Below are 23,989 nucleotides of genomic sequence, written 5' to 3'. Positions count from 1 at the left end.
TGACACTGGGTTGACACTTTAATTTTTTAAGAAAGAAACATCCAGACAGTGCTATAGACAGCCCTAATGTATCTACAGTGTCATACATACAAGGACTGCTGTTCACAATGACATTTTAAAGCACTGAGAGAGAGAGGGAGCGCTCGAGCGAGCTAAGTGCTTTTTGAATCCAAGAAGCCAAAATATTTTCAGAACAGGTTTTTGACGTCCTCCCCTGGATCAAGGTTTTAACACTTGCCACCTGGGAACCCAGGCGACCGGAACATCCAAGTGACTGCAAGTGTAACTCACTGGTGGAAACCAAGTCTTCTGGGACACACACTCGTTCCTCATTTTGTCCCATCTCCACACGCAGATGTAAACCCTCATTTCTCAGCCAAGCGACACGTGGCTTGGATTTACATGTTTAGACTTCTCTATTACACACATGTACAACCAGACCAAGTGTACCAAAGTGCTCACTTAGTTTATAGGAACATTCACAATCTGACAGATGTTCTCAAACGTACTCTGAACTAAACATGCCCCTTTAAACACACATCTAGAATTTCCCTGCTCTATGCTATAACCAATCTTGTGATTTTTCGAAGCAATATACCCCTTCCCAATCCCCCCGTTCTCCTTTCCTCCTATTTCTTGGCCACGCCCAGTGTGAACTGTTGTTGTCTCGGGTTTTGTGCCATTCTTTCTCACCACGAGCAGGCGCCCAACTCCAGCAGGGAACTAATGCTAAAGCTGCACAGAAGAGCATTGAAGACACTTTCTCTAAAATATACAGAACATGGCATGCCAAAACATCCAGTAAGCTGGGTAATATTGGTGGATCGCACATATAATTTACATTTCCAAAACAGAATAACTTAAATACTAAAACGTACCTTTATGCCACCCAATGGAACTGACTTTATAAGCATAACAGATGGCACAATTTGATAGAAAAACTGCAACCCGCTGGTTTTAAGTGCTGTGTGTCACAGCATATGAACATGCTCCTACCTTCCACTCACACTACAAACAGCAACACTTCTTTAATCGGCTCTAGGGTTTAGGACCTAATTAGAAATTTATACGAAACACAATTTTATGCTCAAATATGGAAATGAGCAACATAATTCCAAAACCCAGAAGTATCCCGGCATTCTGCAGGAAGAAGTATCCCCAGCGGCTGCAGCCGTGATCGCTAGCATCGTTGTGTAGCATCTCAGGCACCTGACAGAGGCAGAAGCAACAAATTAGAGTTCAGAATGGTCAAAGCAGAGGATCTGAAGGTCAGGGTGGGGCTGGATAAAGTATTGGTCAGTGTCCTAGAACTCGACTGACTACGTGCACACGGCTCTGGGAGGGCACTGAGCACGTCTTAGCAGCTGACTAGGTCCCAAGCATGTAAACATTCACCCACTGTTCTGTGAAAGGTAATGCTGGCTTCCCTGCTTCAGGTTCTGCGGGCAGGCCTAAGGTTCACCTCTGATGCAGAGGCAGCTCTCACGGTACACGGAATGCAAGTGTAGCAAGAAGACTGCTTTAGGAGCGTTAGGTGGACTTGGTGACAAGTGAATTTTAGTTTGTCAATAAGGGTATTTTATGGGCTGGAGAGATGGCTCAGTGGTTAAGAGCACTGACTGCTCTTCCAGAGGTTCCGAGTTCAATTTTCAGCAACTACATGGTGGCTCACAATATCTGTAATGAGATCTGATGCCCTCTTCTGGTGTGTCTGAAGAGAACAATGGTCTATTGATACACATAAAATAAGTAAATCTTTATAAAAAAAAAGGGGGGAGGCATTTTAAGTAATGCCTGTTGATAACACGTGGCCTGGGCTGGGGTTACTGTGAGTTTATAGACAATCCAGGGCCTGATTCTACAAAGTGAGGCGTTTTCATGTGATTCCTGGTAACCCATGGGTCGGAGAAAGGTGTGTAAATGGAAACCAACAAAGACCACGAGCTCAGGGGGCACTCACAGTCCTAACCACCACCCTTCTGGAGCCACAATCCCGTCTCACCGCTGGAATTAACACCATCTTTGGAATGATTTTTTTTTTTAATTAAAAGATTACTTTTATTTCTGTGTATGTAGGTTTGTGTTTGTGCATTGTCTACAGGGGGTTCAGATCCCTGATGATGACACTGTGGGGGGTTGAGTCACAGGAGGTGGGTGCTGGGGACCAAACCCTGGTTCTCTGGGAGAGTAGCATGTGCTCTGAACAGCCAAGCCCTTTCCCCGGACCCTGCAATGACTTTTTACCATGCACTTCTGTTTTCTTTGGTCTGTGTCCTCTGACTTCTTAGAAACTTACCATGTCAACCAGAGCAACATACATGAACAAGCCAGCAGTGAGCGCAAAGATCCACATGGAAACATTTTCTGCATAATGCCCGATGAATATCCCTGTCGCCATTCCAAGATAGGCCAGCATGGCTGACAGGGCATTGTAGAGCACCGCCTGCTTGACCGTCATGCCAGCCTTTAGCAAAACAGCAAAGTCGCCTGTAACAGAAAACAAACAAACCGATGAGGGCAAAGTCACTGAAGATGATTTTGATACACATCTGAAAGATTTCTCAGATATAAAAAAGTTCCATCTTTTTACAGGGGAATAAAAAGAAAGAAAATATTCAGGGCTAGGTCAGCATTAGCTGCCCCACCAGTTCACAAACTTAATGATTTCATGCAGCAGTGTCTGCGGCTGCTTCTTTGTCAGTGACAGAGGGTGATGCACAGGCCCTGCTGTGTTCTCGCGCTGTCTGTAAGGGGCTGGCACTGCAGTTGCAGGCGGGAGCGGCAGCAGTGCAGTTGTCCTAGCTACCCAGGGTGGTTAAGGCCTGCCCGGATGACATGAGACCCAATCTCAGAAACTAAAACAGAAACATAAAACATCTGGTGATAGAGGGAGGGGTGGTATGGACTCAAGTACAATAGTCAGCAACTGACAAAGGCAACACCTGAGAGCCACTGAGTCACAGAGAAGGAAATGGTAAGAGCCCCACAGGGCAGGGAGGACTGAGAATCGGGAACAAAGCGAGGGCTTACACAGCGCGTGCCAGGCAGACGGGAGACCTTCTGAATGGCAGGATGCATGCCAAAGAACAGAAGTGAAAACTGTCCAAGTGTCTGTGAATGAATGTGTAACCATGAGAAGAATCATGAACTGAGGAAGGTTCAAATTGTGGTAAAGCGAGAAGTACCGGTCACCAACGCCTTCCCTGCAGCTCCAGGCCTTCCTGCTGTCACTTTCCACTTTATCCTGAGGCAGTCTCTTACTCAACCCTCAGCTAGCCTGGCAGTCAGTAAGCCCTGTGACCCTCCTGCCTCCATCCTCCAGAGCTCAGGGGTTCTGGGAACAGAGAGCACTGGGATTTGAACTCAGGTCCTCAGTGCTCTTACCCACTGAGTGTCGGCCCACACCTGTCGTTTGGGTGGTACTGGGGACTAAATCTAGGTTGTCATGTGCCCTACCATGGAGCTGCCACTACACAAGCTAGAGCCTCTCTCCTCTCTCCTGACTTCCTGATGTAATTGAAGAGGTATTCCTATATATGCTGTAGTTCTGGTTTATTTGGGTCTTGGGAAGCAGGGCCTCCCTTAGCCCAAGCTGGCTTCTAACTATGTGGATGAGGATGACTTTCAATTCCTGATCCTCCTGCCTTTACCTCCCAGGTGGTGGGATGACAGTCATACACATCCACTTGTAGGACCCCAGCCACCCACGTCCCCAATGTGTCAACACAGAAAGGAAGAATACTGAAGCGACCCAGGTAGCGCTAGACCCACGCAGGCATTATGCACTCATAGGGTCAGAATTATGGCTGGAAACAAATTTGTGTCCAGAGAGAAAGAAGGGCAGTTTGGTGAGCAGATGCCGGGAAGGCAGGCCTCGGCTATGAAGCAGCCTGCTAGAGTGCTCCTTAGCCACCAGCGACTGCAGCGTGGTTCAGCCTCACAGCAGAGCTGCTCACACGCTTCTCTTACCTAGTTCGTGAGGCAGTTCATGACAGAACACAGCAACAGAGGTGCTCAGCCCGCTGGATAAACCCTCGGTGAAGGCGGCACCTGTGGAAATGAAGTCACCAAGGTTAGTCTGAGGTCCTGAGAGCCTGGGTACAGAGACAATGGGAAACATTGTGCACAAACCACAAACACCAGCTTCCTAGCTCAGCCCCCACCTTCTTATGTAAAAAAAACAAGCTGGGCATAGCTGCCCACACATTTAATTATAGTACCCAGGAGGAAGAGGCAGGAGGATCTCCGAGAGTTCTAGGCCAGCCTGGTCTACATAGGGTCCTCCAAGTGAGCCAGAGCTACACATACAGATCCTGTACCAAAACATAAATAAATAAAAATAATAAATTATTTTACTTGTGTGTGCCCACGGTACTTGTGAGGTCGGGACGGCTTGTGGGAGCTGGTGCTCTCCTTTCCCCGAGTGGATTTTTGCAACTGAACTCAGACAAGCAGGTTTGGTAGCAAGGCAAGGGCTTTTTCCCCCTGAGCGGTCTCACTGGCCTCAACCCTATGTGCTGTATAAGGAATCTCAGAGCACATTTCTTCGGGCCCACACGGCCCTGGGAAGCACAGGCATGCGTGATGTCAGGTGTTTAACAATGAGCCGACATCTACAAACCTGAGAAGAGACTGCTACCACACAAAAGCCTGAGCTGAGAATGTAAACCACATTAGCAGAAAGCCCTCTGCAGTTGGAAGTGCATAAGCATTTCACCAGCCTCAGAGGAATTCACGATCCATCGGACTTGTGGCCATGAATCCTTTTACCTCTGCACAAGGAGACTCAAGACAGAGCCCCTCCCATTCAAAAAGCTAAGTCTGCTGACCAACCATCTACCAGCACTTCCTCTCTGCCCCGGCAGCCTCTGCTGCCTACTTCCGAATCCTTTCACATTTGGGTCTGGAACCCAGGCACTCATGCACGTGAGGCAAGAACTACCATTCATGTTTAAACCACGATCTCAAGAACTCATGGGTGAAGAACGACTCTGTGTGTTTGATGCAAGGGCTCACACCCAGGGCTTACGAACGCTATGTAAGTGCTCTGCCACTGCGCTCGAGCCCCAGGCTAAGCACAGCTATTGATGAGTACAACTCAGGCAACAGATGGGGTGCAGATCTGAGACTGATTTGTAGCCCACACTTTAAGTACTTCACTGTCACAAAGTAGACAAAAAAAGTATTTTGATAATTTTGGAAGTCAACATCCTCACGTAAATCAAGCTATTTTTGTTGTTGTTGTTGTTAAATTTGGCAGATCATTTAATGCCCTATTTCTGGCTAACCAGCATGGACCAGCTGCGCAGCGGCTTACCAATAGCAAGGCCGTCACTGAAGTTGTGCAGCCCATCGCCCATGATCACCATCCAGGCCAACGTGGCAATGCCAGCATCCTTCAGCTCCTCTCGAGAGTAGCGCTGGCTGTGGCTGTGGGGGTGGTGGTTCTGGTGGTGGTGGTGGTGCAGAATGTGATGGTAGTCGTGGTGGTGGTGGATGAGGTCATCGGACTGGCCCAGCGTGTCATGGAAGTGTGAATGGCACTTGTTCTTGCAGCCCCTGGGCACGTATTCATTGTAGACTTCCTGTGGGTGTGCATGCGCTATCATGACCTCTTCCTCTTCCAGCATGGTCGGCTGCTGGGAATCAAAGGGGGAGGGCTCTTGGGAGTCCGCTCGCAGATAGCTTTCAGGTCCTGGGGATAAATACAGAGAACACTGAGACCAAATGAACATTTGTTGGTGTTCCTGAGCACAGTTCAGATGTCCCCACTGATGACCAATCATCTCAGGGCCCAGGAACTCTCAGACCTGCAGGGTTAAGCAGCAGAGTACTGTTCAGAGAATGCCAACTAGAGAATTCTCTAAATGTGAAATGCATCATGCTTTAAGGATGGGTTTCAAGTGCGTAATCGTAGCTCTGTAGAGGCCGAGGGAGGGTCACGTGAGCTCGAAGCTCCAAGATTAGTCCTGGGAACACAGCGACATTCTACCTCATAAAATAAAAGTTTATTTATTTATTTATTTATTTATTTATTTATTTATTTATTTATTTATTTAACTTTTTCTCTGTGTAGCCCTGGCTGTCCTGGAACTCACTCTGTAGACCAGGCTGGCCTCGAACTCAGAAATACGCCTGCCTCTGCCTCCTAGAGTGCTGGGATTATAGGCGTGCACCACCACTGCCTGGCTAAGACTTTATTTTTAAGTTTAAATTTTAATTACACTTATTTATTTGGTGTGCGCAGGCTTTTCGCATGGCCATAGCATGTGCGTGGAGGTCAGAAGACAACTGCCTGGGCTGTCTTCCCGTCCACCGACTGAACTCAGGTAACCAGGCTTGACACCGGGCACCTCGTGCACCGAGCCGTCCATCTCACTGGCCCTATCCTCTTAGTCCCTCTTTTTTTTTCCCAGTTAGTTTATTAATGACTCTTTTTTTGGGCGGGGGGGGGGGGGAAAGGTGGTTTTATTAAAAAGAAAAACAACAAAAGGGAGACAGGACCAGAGCACAGGTTAGTCCATCCAGGCCTTCAGGGTCCTGGTGGTAATCTTGTCTTTTTCAATGACGTGAACAAAGACGCCCATGCCTGATCATGGCCTGAGAAATGGTTTCAAAGAGGTGTTCTGGATCCATGGTGGGCTCCGAAAGAGACTCACACATCCCACACATTTGTTCGGAGCAGGTACCACTGACTACGAAGTCATCAGTCACCATGGGACAGCCTATGAGGTCCAGAGAGCAAATGAAGGGCTTATAGGTCTTCCAGTTCAGGCCAGCAGTGACGAGCTCTGTGTAGTAGGGCCCAGACCGTTTCTCATACACGAGGTTGGCCATGCTCATGAGGGTGTAAGGATTGCTCTACCGACATTCCTTCAGCTCATACAGGTTCAGAACTTGAGACGCTGGGCAACTGTCTGAAACTCAGTGGCCAGGCCGGCCAGGCCTATGTAGAGTCTGTCACCCATGGGAAAGATCTTCTGGAAGTCCGTGGTCACCATCTGGGCCTGAATCCCGAAATACCTGTCTGCAGCGATGGCTGCACAGTTCTTTCCCTTCATGGCTACGACAGCCCCTCCATCACAGGACATGATAGACGTGATATATCATCACGCTGTAGTGGAAGCCCGGTCTCCACTGTGGCCTGCAAACCGGCTCTCTTAATGACTCATTTAATAAAATGATTTATTTATTTATTTATTTATTTTATGTACATTGTTGTTTAGCCTGCATGTTTGTCTGTGTGAGGGTGTCAGATCCTCTGGATCTGGAGTTGTAGACAGTTATGAGCTGCCATGTGGGCGCTGGGAATTGAACCCGGATCTTCTAGAAGAACAGCCAGTGCTCTTAACCACTGAGCTATCTCTCCAGCCAATTAATGACTCAGTTTTTTAATTACGGGAAAATTTTTCAGAATTGTAATGCATTCTGGTTTAAAAATCATTAGAATATGACTGTTCTCAAAGTGCTAAAAAGCTAGTGGGTTTTGTTTGTTTATTCACTTTCTCTGATGTTTCTGTCCAATTATACATCTCTAAAACTGTTGTGATCACTAGTAATAGTAGATGTATAGGTAACAGTGGATGTATAGGACTTTCACAAATTGGAACTGAAAAGACTAAATTCTATCATAATTATCCACAGCCCATTTGAAACTCAGTCCATGTCAGACAAGCTATTCTCCGTTCTTCCTTCTTGTCAGCCAGTCAGACTCGTCATAATGTAAAAAGCGAGATGAGGGGATCAAATTCTGCAGTCAGTATGTAAAACACAGAATTCCATGTTGCAGAACTATCTGCGGTGCCCAGTGGCTTTCCTGTGAGCTGTGACAGTGTCTCCCACATGGTTCTTCTGGGTCGCCAGAAACGGATGAGTATGGTTAACAGTTACGCACTCCCCTTGCTGCACCACTATTGGTGGAAGAGAAGATCCCCTTCCCAGCTCCCCAGAGCAGACAGATCAGTGGGGGAGTGGCCCAGGCTTGGGAAGACACGGGTCCACCTACAGCCAGTGCCACCTACAGCCAGTGCCACCTACAGTCAGTGCCACCTACAGCCAGTGCCACCTACAGCCAGGGTCAGAGCTTATTTTTACTTTGGTTTGTGAGACAGGGTCCACATAGCCCAGGCTAGCCTTTGGATTGTTATGTAGCAGAGGATGTCTTTGAACTCCTGATGGCACCACTTCTCAAATGTGGTGATTACAGCCTTGCATAAAGCCTGTTTTTATGTGGTGAAGAGCAAGGAACCCAGGCATTTATGTATGTTAGGCAAGAGCTATCAACTGAACTGCATCCTTTGAATGAAAGAATTTGGGATATTAGTCTTCTATAATTACCCTTATGATTATCCCTTAAGATCTTCTACCTCCTCGTATTTAAAAAGATGAGTTTTTCTTCACATTAAAAAAAAAATCATGCAGTGTTGTGGTGGTGCACACCTTTAATCTCAGCACTTGGGAGGAAGAGGCAGGTGGATCTCTGTGGGTTGGAGACCAGCCTGGTCTACAGCTCAATTCCAAGACAGCTAAGGCTATACAGAAAAACCCTGTCACAGAAAACAAGAGACAACAAAAAGGTGTAGCCCTATCAGCTGACTTCGTGTCCATTAGATGATGAAATTGAAGGAAAACAGTAACAGCAAAATAACCATAACTACTTTCTCATCATCACTAAGAAACAGTTACTGGCTAGGCTGTGGCTCCTGCCATAGTCCACAAGGACTATCTGCTTGGACAAAGGACAGGAGCCTGGGACAGTTAAGGCTGCCCTTTGCTTTCTGTAAGACAGTGCCCTGTACACTGTCACCAGTTTTCTGGGGAGCATCCCTGACTGCTGGTCCATCCTTACAAATGTCTCTGAAGACCATTCAGAATGCTGAAGAAGGTCCAGTTACAGAAAGAGGAGACATGTTTTATTTGCTATTTAGAGAAAAGCAGCATGCCTTAGTCAGGGTTTGTATTCCTGCGCAAAACATGGCCAAGAATGCTCTATCTTTCCTTCCCAAGTTGGGAAGGAAAGGGTTTATTCAGCCTTCACTTCCACATTGCTGTTCATCACCAAAGGAAGTCAGGACTGGAACTCAAGCAGGTCAGGAAGCTGATGCAGAGGCCACAGCGGGATGTTTCTTACTGGTTTGCTTCCCCAGGCTCGCTCAGATTGCTTTCTTATAGAACCCAAGACTACCAGCCTAGGGATGGCACCACCCACGATGGCCCTTCCACCTTGATCACTAATTGAGAAAATGTCTTACAGCTGGATCTCATGGAGGCATTTCCTCAAGGGAGGCTCCTTTCTCTGTGATAACTCCAGCTTGTGTCAGGTTGACATACAAAACCAGCCAGTATATAACATGTTAGAAGATGCAGTGGGAACTTACCAACAAGTAGCAGGTTCTAGTCCTTAGTCAGTAGCTATCTGTTGAGCTCCTATCCTGTGCTAAGTATTCTGGGTTATTTATTTGTTTTTATAGTTTTGCTATGTAGCACAGGCCTAACACTCCCAATCTTCCTGTCTGGAGATCCTAATGCTGGGATTACAGGCCTGTGACCCCAGGCCTGGCTGAACCATCTGTTCTCACAGGCCCTGGGGATACAGGGACACATTAGAAAACAGCTGCCTTCATCAAGTTTAAGTTGACTCTAGTGATAGAGCACGAATTTGTGAAAATCTCTAAAACTATTCTTAAAACTGTGACCCTCAGTGAGTAGAAAGCAAAGAAACACAAGTCTCTCTCATCAGCTAAGAGGAAGTCTGTGTGTAACAAGAGTACTTCCTTCCCGAAGACTCACGATCCATCAAGATTTCCCCAGAACTCAATGCGCTGCATAGCGGCACTCAACTCACCATGGTCTCACATGACCTCATTTCAGAAGGAAGTGTCACTAGGTTCACGCCAAGTTCCTGGAGGCATAGCTCCGGGAACAAACACTGTGGCTTTAAGCTTGGACCCTCAGGATTGAGCCTGTTGATAACTGACAGTCCCTCACAGCAGGAGGCACGGAGTGTGGCGACCTCTCACCTGAGATGCCAGCCAGCAGTGTCTTACTCTGCCCTAACTGCACGATCTGGAGCGGGTGGAGTACATGGAGGGTGGAGGTGAACAGAAGGGAGACTCTACCTATGCAGCTCTGGGGCATTCATCGGCTGCACTGGCTGAGACTTGGGGGTGCTATGGCTGCTTTAGGGTGCCTGTGTTATTAGAAGCTCACTGATTCTCCAAGTAAGGCTCTGGTGAAATTGATATTTAGGTTTGTCACTGCTGCCTGGCCATGGTGGGTGGGGAGAGCAGGCATCTGTTTCTACTTCTCCAGGGAAAGAATCGTAACACAGATGATCACACAGGAACCCTCCAGCAGTGGTTTCTTGAGGCAGTTCCTCATGACTCACTCAGGTGTGGAGGAAGGTCTGCGACACGCTGACCCATATTCTCTGACTATAGCCAACACTGGCTCACATGAATTCAGTTCTGTATTTTGTAGGAAATAAACAGTCTCACATGCACCAAGTGTCCTTAGGAGACTGTCCTGCATGCAGCCCTGTGCAGCAGTACCCACACCCTGAGTACTTCCTGCATGCAGCCCTGTGCAGCAGCACCCATACCCTGAGTACTTCCTGCATGCAGCCCTGTGCAGCAGCACCCACACCCTGCACACCTCCTGCATGCAGCCCTGTGCAGCAGCACTCACACCCTGCACACCTCCTGCATGCAGCCCTATGCAGCAGCACCCACACCCTGCGCACCTCCTGCATGCAGCCCTATGCAGCAGCACCCACACCCTGCGCACCTCCTGCATGCAGCTCTGTGCAGCAGCACCCACACCTGCACACCTCCTGCATGCAGCCCTGTGCAGCAGCACCCACGCCCTATGCACCTCCTGCATGCAGCCCTGTGCAGCAGCACCCACACCCTATGCACCTCCTGCATGCAGCCATGTGCAGCAGCACCCACAACCTGCACACCTCCTGCATGCAGCCCTGTGCAGCAGCACCCACACCCTGCACCTGGGATCTCTGCTACATGTTCCTTCCTCTCCCTCCTCCCTTCCAAAGTTTACTGTGTCTTCTAGAGAAGACTCCATGCTTGTTTCCTGGGTACCAGCCACCCCGTGGATCCCAAGCCTGCAGAGCACTGCCTGCTGGAGTAAGCCACTCCTTAGATGCTCAAATCCTGCCTCTCAGGTGGCTCCCAGCACACGCTGCAGATCCTCATCTGAGCACTCCAGAGATAATTTTTTAAAACCATGAGATACTTTAGGAAATAAACGAACGTAAAGGTCACAGCCCCATCTCTCCCAAATGGTCCCTGGTGCCCTGTGTCCCAGCGCCATTCAGTCTGAGCCTTGAAAGACTTACGTTCCCCGGGATCCACCTTCTCTTCATTTGTGGAAAGCTGAGATTCGTATTTGGACAGCTGCTTCTTGCTCTCCACATCCTCATCATTTTCAGGTTTCTTTTGATTCTGAAACAGCCACCAAAAACGACATTTTGAAATAGCTGATTTGCTTCTGTGGACGCCTTTCAGTAGGCTGGCCCTGTGGCTCAGAGCTAGCGCGCCTGCCTGACACAGGTGGGACCTTGGGTCCCAATCCTGAGCACCACAACCAGTCAAAACCCAGGTAAGCAAAAGACAGAAAAGGCAACCTGTACTGAACTAAAAGCCATCCGAGGACAGGGCCTTGCTTGCTTAGCACAGTGTGGATGTTTGGCTGTAACAGCTGTCGAAAAGGCAAAGAACTCCCAAGTCCGATTAACCAGTTACTCTTCCTGTGTAGTCGCTCCACTTACTGTAGTGTAGACTCATGTGGTCAGGGTTAGAGACACACATCTTGGGGCACACGAGTCCTGGCAATGGTGCAGAATGTGGACTATAACTAGACCCTGGGGTGATTCGTCCTTGCGCTAAAACCCCTAATGGACCCGTTATGCTGAGGGCCAGCTACACTGTCCCTTCAGGCTTACCTCAGGCCGCTTCTTGGACACTGAAACCCACATTTTCCATACATTTTTGTTATGCAGACTAAAGTACTTATCCCTAGTAAAATACCAATAACATTTTTAAAAAAAGATTTAGTTTTCATTTGTGTGTCTGTCTGTGTGCCCAGAGAGGCCAGGGAAGGGCACTGGAGCTGCCTGACATGGGTTCTGAGACTTCGTCACTGGGCCACCTCTCTTCTCCTGTGCTTTACTTTGAAATATTTATTATTTAGCCTTGAAATTACCAGTTTAAAAAAATCTTAATCTTTTGTAACTTAGGGACTATTACTGAGCTCTGTGACCACGCCCAGGGTTAGGCTCCTTGTGCACAATGTTTACGTTGCAGAGGTCCCTCAGAACAAGTGAGCCTGAGTGCTATCTACTTACCTGGAAGATAATACTTTAATTATAGGAATTATCACAAGTTGTACTATTTTCATTACATTCATTTACATGAGCAAGACACACCTAGTCACTACTGCCGCTACTGAGCAGTTACCCAAAGGACTGAAGCCTTACCATGGCTGAGGATTATGTAATTTTTTGCTTGTCGTCATTGATACATTATATGAAGGAAAACCACAGGGTGCTGTTAAGAGTATATAACAACAGGCCCCAAAGGACTTTCAGAATGGGCTCCTTAAAATGCAGCAGTAAAATCAAAACATAAGAGTGAGCCGGACTCTGGAGAAGGATGGGGAGGCAGTAATCTACATAGTTTTTTAAGTGTGAGAGATGGTCCTCAAACAGCAAAAATCCAGCTCTCTTCTGGAGCTAAAAGAAACTCCTAATGGCCTGAGAGGCCGCTCTTCAAGGTGCTTGAGTTGGAAGAGTGGAAGCTGTAGCTGAAGGAAGCCAGGTAACACAGGGCACACTGGGAGTGGCCTCTGTCTAGAAAGCAATGGGAAGTCACTGGAGGACTCCAGCAGAGCTGTAGAGCGCTGCCTGCTATGTGTAAGGATGGGAATCATGTGAACAGGCTGGGTTGGAGGTGACTTTTCTACTCAGAGAGGGAGATTCGTAAGCCTGGACTACAGCAGCAGCAGTGGTTGGGTGGAGGGGGACAGGAAGGTTGTGGACACAGTGACTATGTCCTGGCTGCATCTGGAGAGGGATGAGGGCATCACAGTGACGCTCTGGTTCCCAGTGAGAGGTGAGCTTTCACTGGCTGGACGCATACGTGACGTTGAACTGCTGTAAGGGTCTAAAGACATAGACTGAGCAGGAGCAGGAGCCCTAGCTGGAATGCAGACTCCACCCTGACAACTACACTGACTGAGGGAAATGCCCTCTTATGATAAATGGTTGGGTGGAGGGGGGGGGGAGGACAGGAAGATTGTGGACATAGTTAATATGTCCTGGCTGCATCTGGAGCTTCTAGCAGCCATGAAATATGCTGAACTTTTTTTTCCCCCTTTACTTATCTTTGTGAGGGAGAAAAAAAATTAAGACATAACACTAAGACCTGAACGTTCTTAAAAAATAAACCCAACATTGAAACCTAACATGGGGACAGAATAGCTAATGCTTCCAAGCTTGGTGAGGCTACGTGGAGCGGTTTCTGTGTTTCCTGTGCCTCACGTTTCCTCTGCTCCAGGAGCATTTCTCAGCATCGTCTGCTATGTGCCAGACACAACATGGACAGAGGGACCTGCACAGGACCGAGGCCCTGGATCTTCAATGCTTGTGTTACATTCTACTGGATGTCTTAAAATAGAGGTACTCAGCTTCCCTGCGGCAAACCACAGCAGTGTGAAGATCATGTTACTGCTGCGCTTAAAGACACTGGTACCACACATGGTTCATAGCTTACCAGAGACCCATAGTTGGAAAATAAACTGCTATATTTTACATAACAGCCTGTCTTTTAGAATCTTAAGGTGTAGAGTGCCGGATTAAAGCATGGTTAGGACGTGGATGGCAGTGGATGGAAGACACTTTCTGCCAAGCTCGGTGACCCGAGTTCTGTCCCTGGGACCCATGTGGTGTTTGGCATGCAAGCTGTCCTCCTTCCTCTCTGTGTCTTGGCATTCACGTGTCTCCCCCTTATAAACATAATTTAAAAAACTGAAACTGATTGAAATAAAGACATTAACAAATTACCGTTTTGGACATTTGGAAAAAAAGCAACAACAACAACAACAAAAAAAAAAACAAAAAAAAAAAAACCACAGCTGGGCAGTGGCGGTGCACGCCTTTATTCCTAGCACTCAGGAGGCAGAAGCAGGCAAATCTCTGCGTTCAAGGCCAGCCTGGTCTACAGAGAGTAGACAGCCAGAGGCTACACAAAGAAATTCTGTCTCAAAAAAAAAATAAATGAGTAAATAAACATATAAATAGGCACAGTAAAAATTAACCAAAACCTCACAAACCAAATTCCAAGTATCCCCTAAGTAAAAAATGAACAAATGTTAAAGTATTCTTATTTTTACTTTTTCTAATTATGTGTATATGTGTAGGTATGTGCACATGAGTGCAGGTGCACGTAGACACCAGAAGAGGGCGTAAGATTGCTGGAGCTGTAGTCACAGGTGGCTGGAAGCTGCTCCACACGGATTCTGGAAACAAACGTGGGTCTTCTTTAAGACAGGATACACTTGCTATGTGCTCTCTAGTCCCATGATCTTATTTTTAAAACTAAGAGTAATTCCAAATATATTTCTGTATATATAAAGGAATATATCTTCAAACCAGTCTTGGTATGGAAATGGAAACAGCTGAGCTGGAGAGTTGGTTCAGTGGTTAAAAGCATTTTAGCCTTGCGGAGAACCAGGGTTCCGTTCCCAGCATCTATATGGTAGCTCATAGCTACCTGTACCTCTAGACCTTGGGAATCTGATGCCATCTTCTGATTTCCACTGGCACCAAGAACATATATGGTATATATATGTACATGCAGGCAAAGCATTCATACATATAAAATAATAAATATTTTAGAAATTAAAAAAAAAGCAAGAAGCTTTTCTTTGTGTTGCCCCTTGAGACCCACATAGCCCAGACCAGCTTCAAACTTGCTATGCAGATGATGACCCTAAGATCTTAATCTTTCTGCCAGCATCCTCCAGGTGCTAAGATCACAGGCATGTGACATCATGCCCAGCTCGGGAGCAAGTCATTTTTATAACTTCCCTCTCACGGCAGGGGCGTGAAACGGAGGGTTCACAGTTGTAGTATGAAATTTTTTTAATCTGATTTTTTTTCCTGAAACAAGTCTCCCTATATTGTCCAGACTGCCATGAAATTCACTATGTAGCTCAAGCTGGCCTTAAACTCATGATACTCCTTCCTCCAAGTCCTAAGCAAGGGGTTCACAGTGTTTCACCTGCCCAGTTCAGCCCACGACATCTCTCTGAGTGTGAATCCCTAAGGGTGACCATTCGCAGGGCCCAGGCGGCACTTCCATGCCCACGTGCTCCGTTCTCACCGAGAGCCTGAAGCTCGGCCGAGCCAGCTATGCTTCATTTTCAGACCTTTGGTGCCAGCTATGCCGGTTGGATAATTGCACAACTTAATTACAGGTTGCTCAAACTCAAAATGACGGTGAGAATAGTTACTTCTGGGAGCAAGAAGCTGAATGCCTTTAAAGAATGCAAAGGCAAGTTCTGACAAAAAAAAAAAAAAAAAAAAAAAAGCTAATTTATGTAAGGTGTCCATGCAGTATCTTCAAACTCTAGCATCTATGTATCTATGTTCATGACAGCTCTACAAGTATGTAACCTCTTGTTCAATTTTAGAGAAACCAAAAGAATCAAAATTGGAAATGTAGATGACCTACAGCATAGGCATGAAGAAACTAGATACTGAAATCATCGTCCCACCCCACCTGCCAAGATTCTGAACCAGGCGATGAGCATTTATCTGGCTTTAATCTACATTTTGTCGGCCCATCTGGTCTCCAGCTGACTGTGGCAGCCGAGGCTGGCCTTGCAGCGCTGGGATTACAGTCAGGTGCCCCGTGTTGCCTGCACTCCTTATTTTTGAGAGCTCTTCTGCCAGTGTTCTGACTGAGCTGTCCGCTCACATCAGGTTAGAGGGACGCCACCTCACGCCTAGAAGGTAGTATTTGCAGTTTGCAAAGCCATGTGCCCTTTGAAACCCAACAGAACCACAGCATAGCGCTTGTGCTAATGCGAGCGAGGCGTTTGCTTTGGGTGTGTGTGCCTGTGTACACAAGAGTTACAAGGGATAAAGCAGTTACAAGGGAACTTAATGGTCCAGGCTTGCGTGAGGCTGAGTTGGCAAAGTAAAAGCTGTGCAACTCTGAGGACCTACCTCAGTTTAGATATCCAGACCTCCAAAACTGAGGGTGGCAGTGACCTCCGTAACTGAGGGTGGCAGTGTGCGCCTGCGACCCAGTGCTGGGGAGATGGAGATACAAGGTTCTCCAGGGTTTCCTGGCCCAGCCGGCAAGCTCCAGGTTCAGCCCACACTTGTCTCAGATAATAAGTAGAGCATGACTGAGGAAGACATTGATGGTAACCTCTTTTCTCTAGTCAAACCCGTGTGCACAAGAGACAGGCAGGGAGGGAGGCGGGGAAGGAGGGAAGCTGGGAGAGAGGCAGGGAGGCAGGCTTCTCCTTCAGGGTTATCAAGATGCAGAAGTTCGACATGAATACCTCTGGGGTCCAAAGCACCTTCAAAGTACAGAATGCCTCTCACATTCTGGGAAGGCTATCCTAATGGCATTCAGAGCGCCACTCTAAGTACGTGCCTGATGCATAGCAGGTCCTCAGTAACTGTAGCCTTACCTTCTTTTTCTTATCTTTAAATTGCTTGATCAGCGTGAGTACGTGTTCCACAAGAAACATGAAATATAAGCCCCCTAGAGCCGTCAGACCTTTCCAGGTGGAATCGAAATAGGAGCTTTCTTCTATGTTCTGGGCCGACAGGTGGCTGAACAGGGGGCCTCTTTTCATTTCCATTGCTGGCTCTTCGTGGCTATGACTGTGGTGATGACTTGCATGAGACTAAAAGGGAAATGATACACAGCTTTTAATTCGTTGGTTCCTTATGTCAGCATATGACATAAATCAGAATTAAGCTATTAGTGGGAGACTTTAGAATTAAGGAGGCATTGAAAAACGAAGGAGGACCCTGGGCAGCTAGCTACCCAGAGCTTAGTGAATGCTATCTGCTATGCACTTAACAGGGTGGGTCTGTTGGCATGAGGCAGATACACCCCAAATTGAACACCATAACTTAGAAACAGAATACTCTCAATGTCAGCCAAGTTGCCATGGCCACAGTGAACAGAGACGTAACATGCACCGTATCTATGACTTACAGGTCCCACTAGAAAGGTTATCAGCTTCATCACATCAGCCTTGTGAGAAGCCCAGACAGTGCACAGGGATGGGCCCTGCAGGTAACCTGTGCACTGCATCTGAAGCCTGCAGCAGAGTGTAACAGTAACTGGCCGATGCTACTTGACAGGAAACTAGTACGGTGTGCAACACTATGCACGGGCCACTTCCTGCAGATGGTATGCCTAAACACTCGCCATTTGGTAGTCAGGGAGACTGCCACTCAGAATAGTTTTTATTTTGAACCCAACATGAGATTGCCAGTGTTGTAGAAAGGAATAGCTTCCCTGTTCTACCAAACTGATAAATCTCTCAGCTAATTTCCCTTTTTAGTGTTGTGTATTGAAGCCAGGGTTTTTATTCAATCCCAGCAAGTGCTCTACCAGTAAGACACATCCTCAGCCCTCTGAGAGAAACCAAACACAGGGACTCCCAAATCCTTCCTGTCTGGGACTCATCACGCCTGTTTATTGAAATGGTCATCCAGGTCATGAGGAATGAAACACACAGATTCAACTTTGAAGAAAACTTCTAAATTTCATGGATACTTGAAGAGGCACACACACTCTCAATCTGTGCCGACAACAGGTAAGCAGGCAGTGCCTTCCCACTGTGGTAGCTGTCACCGAGCTTCAGATCCAAGCTGCATCGCTCTCCTTTAGCGATAGAGTTCAGAAGGCTGAGTCCAGCTTGGTAGAGTCAGTAACAGACACAAGCAATAAAGCAAAACAACAAAAACGAAAGTCCCCACAATATGTACTACAATCTTGCATGTTATCAAATATACTCTAAAATCAACTTTTCAGAATTCCTAACCTCTGATAAATACCAAGAGCAGGAGTCTGAGTGCAAAGTCAACGCTTGTATTTTCAATAAATCACAGCAGGGAAGGACCAGCCTGGGAACTTACATGCGGGAGAAGATGTAACAGAGCATCACCGCTCAGAGTCCCGACCGCCAGCGCCACGAGGAAGCTCAGCAGGAACTTGAAAAACACCCGGTTCATGAGCGGCACCAAGATGACTCCCAGCAGGGACAGGAAGCTGATGATGGAAATGGCTATGAAGCCACCAAGCCAGGCTGGCAAACCAATCAGAGCAGAGGAAAGTCATGTGACTTATAAACCTAGAGGCTTCCCACGAGGGCTTCAAACATCGGGTAAGCAGAGCAGCTAAATTCGGGGTGGCCAGGACCATGGCACCCTCACGTGATCCTGTTGGAGGTCCAGATGAAGAACCTCACATACAAATACAGAGACTTAGAGGTCAGGGGGTAAATCCAGTCTATGTAGGGTCTCACTATGTAGATCAGGCTGGCCTGGAACTCACATATCCACCTGCCTCCGCTTCCAGAGTGCTAGAATTAAAGGTGTGTTGTTTCTATGCCTGGCTACAGTGGAAAAATCTTCAAATGGGGATTAATGGAAGAGAAAAATTTACAAGGATGAGCTGTCTCTTACTTGGGACCCAATGATTGCTTTCATTCTTAGAACAGCTAAGCCACCCAACAGGAGAGGGAAAAAACTAGGAACTCACTCATTTCCTTGTAAACAATTTTTAAAAAGTATTTCTTTCATTCTCATTATAGTGTTTTTCCTCCCCACTCTGTTGTCCTCTTTACTTTGACTCTCTCTCTCTCTCTCTCTCTCTCTCTCTCTCTCAAAGGTACTGAATGCCCCCCACAAATATTACACATTCTAGGCAGCCTATTCTTAAAGACACCCAGAGTGCATACATACATAACTAGGCTAGTTTTGAACTCACAACCCACTTTCCTTAGCTTCTCCAAGGCTGGGATTACAGCTGCTAATATACTGGGCTTTATTTACCTAAAAATGTATTTATTCTGTCTTATGCATATGTGTGCATGCTTGAGTGTATGTCTGTGCACCACATGCATGCAGAAGCCCTCAGAGGTCACAAGAGAGCATTGGATTCCCAGGAGCTGGAGTTATATATAGATGGTTGTGAGGCACCAGGTGGGTGCTAGGAACTGAACCAGGGACTTTGCAAGAACAGTCAGTGCTCTTGAGCCCTGAGACATTTCTCCAGTGCCAACAAACCCCGCCCCCCACTGCCATGCGTTTTTAAAAGAGGCAAACAACTTTTGAAATTTATATTCAGAACATTCAGGTCACAGAACAGCTAAAACACTGTATCTAGAACCATAATGAAAAATAGTCTCAAATATAAAGAGAAGTACAACCTAAGTGTATCTGCTAGAAACTGTTCTTATGTAATAGAGGCAACTGTACCTATTTGTAAAGAATAGGTCTTTGGAGGGATTTCCGCCTTCTTCTCACTTGCTGTATGAATCAGACAGGACCGAGCATCAATTTGATTGATCATGGCTGGGCAGAGATAGCTGAAGTCCGAGGCATTCAACAGAGCCTGGATGCTCATGCCATGGGACACCAGCAGCTTTGTTGCATTGAAACACTGAAGGAAACAGGAGGGAAAAAAATCACAGACAAATTCCCACTGGAAGACTCGAAAATGTCTGACTCATCAGCTTTACTCTACTAAAGCTACTTTGTTGATAAAATTGATGCCAGTTAAAATCAGCTCTGCTTTCAGCACTTGGGAATTGGCTTCTAGTAGCCTGATGAAGATACGATGTCACAACGATGGTATGTCATTCTCCAAGGGAGAAAACCTCCTGTGGAACAAGCTTGGGATAAGTGGAGATTCACAAGCCTGTTAACTCATTGTATAAAGTTATTAAGGAAATGAGCTTTAATTTCGAAATGGGGTTCATTAGAAATTGAGAAATAGGCTTTAGGACTAACGCTCTCTGAGTTGGCCTAAACAAGCCCAAGGCATGTGGCTCCTCCTGCTATGACACTACTTGCAAAAACTCAGCTCTGTTCTGTCTACGTGCCTGGCAGAGTGATTCTTTGCAAAGAGAGATTATTATACGGATGACTCTTGCAGAGTGCAATGCTGGTTTAATGAAACAAACCTGCCCCAGCAGGCAGATGCGTACAACAGTTTAATTGGATGGCAAGCTTAGTTTGAAGAGAAACTCCTCTATGCAATTTAGCCCCTCTCCAAAAAAACAAAAAGCTCACCTGGTTCAAGTATCTATTTCTCATCTACAAACACATTTTGAACTCTCACAACTGCTCACTAACACTACTCAGAACAACTTCATGGCCAGTGTTGGTGGGGCTATGGCCACTCCTACAATTACTCCAAACTTCAGGGTCATATACTGGCATAGCTACATTTTGATCACTAAAGACTAGCAACTAATACTTTTGCTGTTGTTGTTGCCTGATATTGGCCAGCCGAAGTGATTTATGTAGTGCTGGAAAGTCTAGTCTAGAAAAGTCACATGATCTGAGACTCTCACTACCTGACATTCTTGGTCTGACTTACTCCAAGTTCAGTCACTTCACAAGTCCCTGTTGGCCGTGTGTGCCAAGGAGAGACAGAGCTCCTGTTGTTTTCAGCACCTGAACTGTGCTTGTCCCTAAAACTTCTTCAGATCCCCCACTGTCTATTCATTAATATCCATCCCTAAACACTTTCTCCACAATTAACCTTGGCATCTGTCCATGGTGGTAATAAACCCTGTATTAGGAGAACTCAGCAGGCAGCACTATTCTCCTGCAGAGCTAGTCCTCAAGGATGTTTACAACCAGTACTATTCTTCAAGCTAGTCTTCAAGGATGTTTACAACACAGGCTGCACACTGAGCCAATGCCTTGCTGAGAAGGAAGAAAAGCTCCTCTTTTTATAACAACTGTTTTATTTTTATTTCACACTCACCCCTGGGAGGGGACAAACAGGCGCATTAGATACTGCACAGCATTCCTCTTACCTCCTGGACATTGTCATTTGCGTTTCTGGAATACATAAAGCTCTTGCTGGGCTCACTCACAGACTCGTTGCTTTTCTTCCTAGCCAGCCGGCTCAGCCGGCCCCCTCGGCTCTTCTCTGTGATGCTGGCTGGGGTGGAAGGGTTTACATCTTTGCTGCGTCTCCCAGGTTTCGGAGTCTCCATGGTCTCTAGAAAGTGAGTTCCTTCAGAGACGGCGTTGTACACTGCTGAGGTGACTTCACTAGAGCTTGCACTCTCCTTGATGTTCCTCCTACCATTCACATGCTCTGCAGGGCGAGATCCTTTCCCTAGGCTGGTTCTAGGATTTTTACCTGAATTATCAGAGTCAAGGTCTGGGCAAAAAGCTTTCCGATTGTTTTTACCAGTAGCAGCGTGACTGCGGTGGGAATGGTGCTCGTGTTCGGAGTGGTGCTCATGGTCATTGTGGTGCTCGTGGTCGGCGTGGTGCTCGTGGTCATTGTGGTGCTCATGGTCGGAGTGGTGCTCGTGGTCATTGTGGTGCTCATGGTCGGAGTGGTGCTCGTGGTCATTGTGGTGCTCGTGGTCGGAGTGGTGCTCATGGTCATGGTGTATGTGGACTCTTTTAATCTTATCTATGCCGATATTCTGAAGCAATTTTCTGAAGCCTTCAACTGACAAGGAATCGTTCTCTCCATAGCGGTAGAATAGCTGCTGCAGATGATGTCGCTGCATAGTAACTGCCAAGTCAACATTAATGCCAGGTTCCCAATTTGAATTAATTTTCTCAGTGGTCTGAGAGAAAGCAGCTGTTGATTGTAGTTCATGAAGGGGGTTTGTAACCCAAAGGGCAAAGGTCAAGATCATGATTACAGATAAATTTGTGGCCATTGCACCTTCCTAGAAAAGATGGGGGGGGGGGGATTCTTTACCATACTTCTAGAACAATTTAAGAAACTTCATGCAGAAAACTGATGCCTAATTACACCACCATCATCCACACAGTTAGTTCTGGTTAGGGTAGCACGGGGTGCTGTGGAGAGAGCTACAGGTTTGGGGTCTCCTGAAGCAGGTGCAGGACAGTCATGTGCAAAGATAAATTCATTCACCCTGCAAACGCTCCAGGAGGAAGAAGAGAAAGAACCACGTGCTCACAGCCACACCATCAGCGTCTTCCTGAAAACCACGACTCAAAACCACTTCCGCCATCACCACCGTTTTACAGATAGAAAAAGTAGAAACAACAGTCTCCGCTGACAATCTGAATTTTTTTTAAAACATGGTTTCATTTTCTTTGGACACACACACACACATGTTCCTTATTCCATACATAATTTTACCAAGTTTGTTATTGTGTGAATCAGGTCATTTCCTGTCCATCTTCAAACAGACCGGAACACACACACACACACACACACACACACACACACACACAAACACAAGATCTCCGAACCCCCATTCATCACTTAATCAGACCTGATTTCCTAGCAGTACATCCAGATTTCCCAATTCTTCTGAATAACTGCATAACAGTTCTTTTTAACAAGTAAATTACACTTCTTGAAAATGCACAGCATTGTTCTTCAGTTGCTACATATTAGCTAAAGAATGTTTTTTCAGATAATGTTTAGAACTCAAGGTCTGACCTCACTCCTTTTCAAGTGGAACTTGAAAAGCATAATTCAGTTCAGGAGTAACAGTCTAGTCTAGTCTAGTCTAGTCGTATTTTTGGATGGATTTTCAAGACATCTCTAGTAAAAGATACTGAGGGATTTTGAACTATACAGGGGCACTGGGAAAGACTACCATATTCCAAGCTGTTCCTTGGCAGATTCTCACATTCATGACCTCATCTGAAAAGCCAGTAATATCTATTTGCAAGGATGATTTCAAAGTGGAAGTGCTTGTTAAACTCCTATGTTGCCCAAGTGCTGATTATCATACTAGGCGCACAGGTAAATGGAAGCACACAAAACCATATCGGGCCAGAATTCTGCCAACAATCTTTGGGGCCTCACATTTTGAGAATTCATGTGATAGGCAAAAAGATTCATGGAAAAAAAAAAATCATTCCCAGGGGGGAGAAGAGGCGAGTCGCCAGATGGGTGGGGCAGATCTGGCATTGAGCCAGGGTAAGATGCTGCGAGCCAGCCCTGGATCTCCTCACAGGCCAAGTCTGAGTGTGTGTGGAAGAAACAAGCAAGCCACAAGAAGAGGCCTTGAAAAAGGAGGTGGTGGAGAAAACGGAAAAGGGCACAAAGCTTGTTTTATGAGGGCCTCTGTAATGAAACATGTTAGTAAGCTTCCTTGAGGGTGAAAAGTTAAACCATCGCAGAAAGTTCCTAGTTTGGGGCTCCCAAACCTATATGGGGCCCCAAGTTGGGATGGGCAGCTATCCAGGGCTAGTGGAGCGTGAGGCGGGGCCCCTCGAAGCGTCCCTTCTCCGTCGCCCGGCACGGTCCCAGACCCCGGTCTCCGTGGATCCGGGCCTGCGGGGCTCCGTCCTCCCGCCCCGCTGCGGTCTTGAGGAACTCACCTCTCCTGGTGTCCCGCCGCCCAGCCCCGCGTGCAGGTTCGGTTCCCCGCGGTCGGTCGGAGGGGGCTGGGAACCCGCGCAGCTCCGGTCTCCGAGAAGCCTTTACGAGCAGCGGCAGAATCATGAGCCCGGCCGCCCCTCGGCCCCGGGTTGCCGCGCCTCCTCCAGGCAGGACAATTGGTAATTACCGTCGCCTCCCGCGGCTAGCACCGTGGCGCACGCGCAGTGCAGCTCCGGAGCCCGGTCTGCCAAGACCGATCCGCTTTTCCGCGTGTTCTCAGACGCCACGAGCTCGCCGCGATGGAGGGGCGGGTGCGGGTCCTTTCCTCGCGCCCTTCCGCTCCACGCCAGGACCGCAGCCCACTCCAGTCC

At 47.1% G+C, this 23,989-nt stretch overlaps 1 protein-coding gene and 1 pseudogene across 1 annotated transcript; both read right to left on the bottom strand.

The window, feature by feature from the left end:
• Positions 1-23,710, bottom strand: Slc39a6 (solute carrier family 39 member 6). Its single transcript, XM_052201361.1, has 10 exons — positions 23,618-23,710; positions 21,103-21,981; positions 19,532-19,715; positions 18,188-18,357; positions 16,723-16,941; positions 11,354-11,459; positions 5,318-5,695; positions 3,970-4,050; positions 2,297-2,487; positions 1-1,209 (listed from the first exon to the last, which is right to left on the bottom strand). Exons 2-10 carry the CDS (start codon positions 21,970-21,972, stop codon positions 1,057-1,059), a joined length of 2,352 nt encoding a protein of 783 aa, XP_052057321.1. The 5' UTR covers positions 21,973-21,981; positions 23,618-23,710; the 3' UTR covers positions 1-1,056.
• Positions 6,516-7,106, bottom strand: LOC127664114 (proteasome subunit beta type-3-like; annotated as a pseudogene).
• Positions 23,711-23,989: the final 279 nt, after the last annotated feature.

This window comes from Apodemus sylvaticus, chromosome 13 (genome assembly GCF_947179515.1).
Source record: "Apodemus sylvaticus chromosome 13, mApoSyl1.1, whole genome shotgun sequence".
NCBI lineage: Eukaryota > Metazoa > Chordata > Mammalia > Rodentia > Muridae > Apodemus > Apodemus sylvaticus.
Note: the sequence above shows the minus strand (reverse complement) of the source record. Positions and strands in the feature narration are given on the sequence as shown.

Coding starts and splice junctions, on each gene's coding strand:
- Slc39a6 (XM_052201361.1), bottom strand. CDS start 21,972: ATGGCCACAAATTTATCTGTAATCATGATCTTGACCTTTGCCCTTTGG. Junction 16,942..18,187: donor TGTTACATCTTCTCCCGCAT/GTAAGTTCCCAG, acceptor TTTCCCTTTTAG/TCTCATGCAAGTCATCACCA. Junction 4,051..5,317: donor CAGTGACGGCCTTGCTATTG/GTAAGCCGCTGC, acceptor TCATTTCCACAG/GTGCCGCCTTCACCGAGGGT.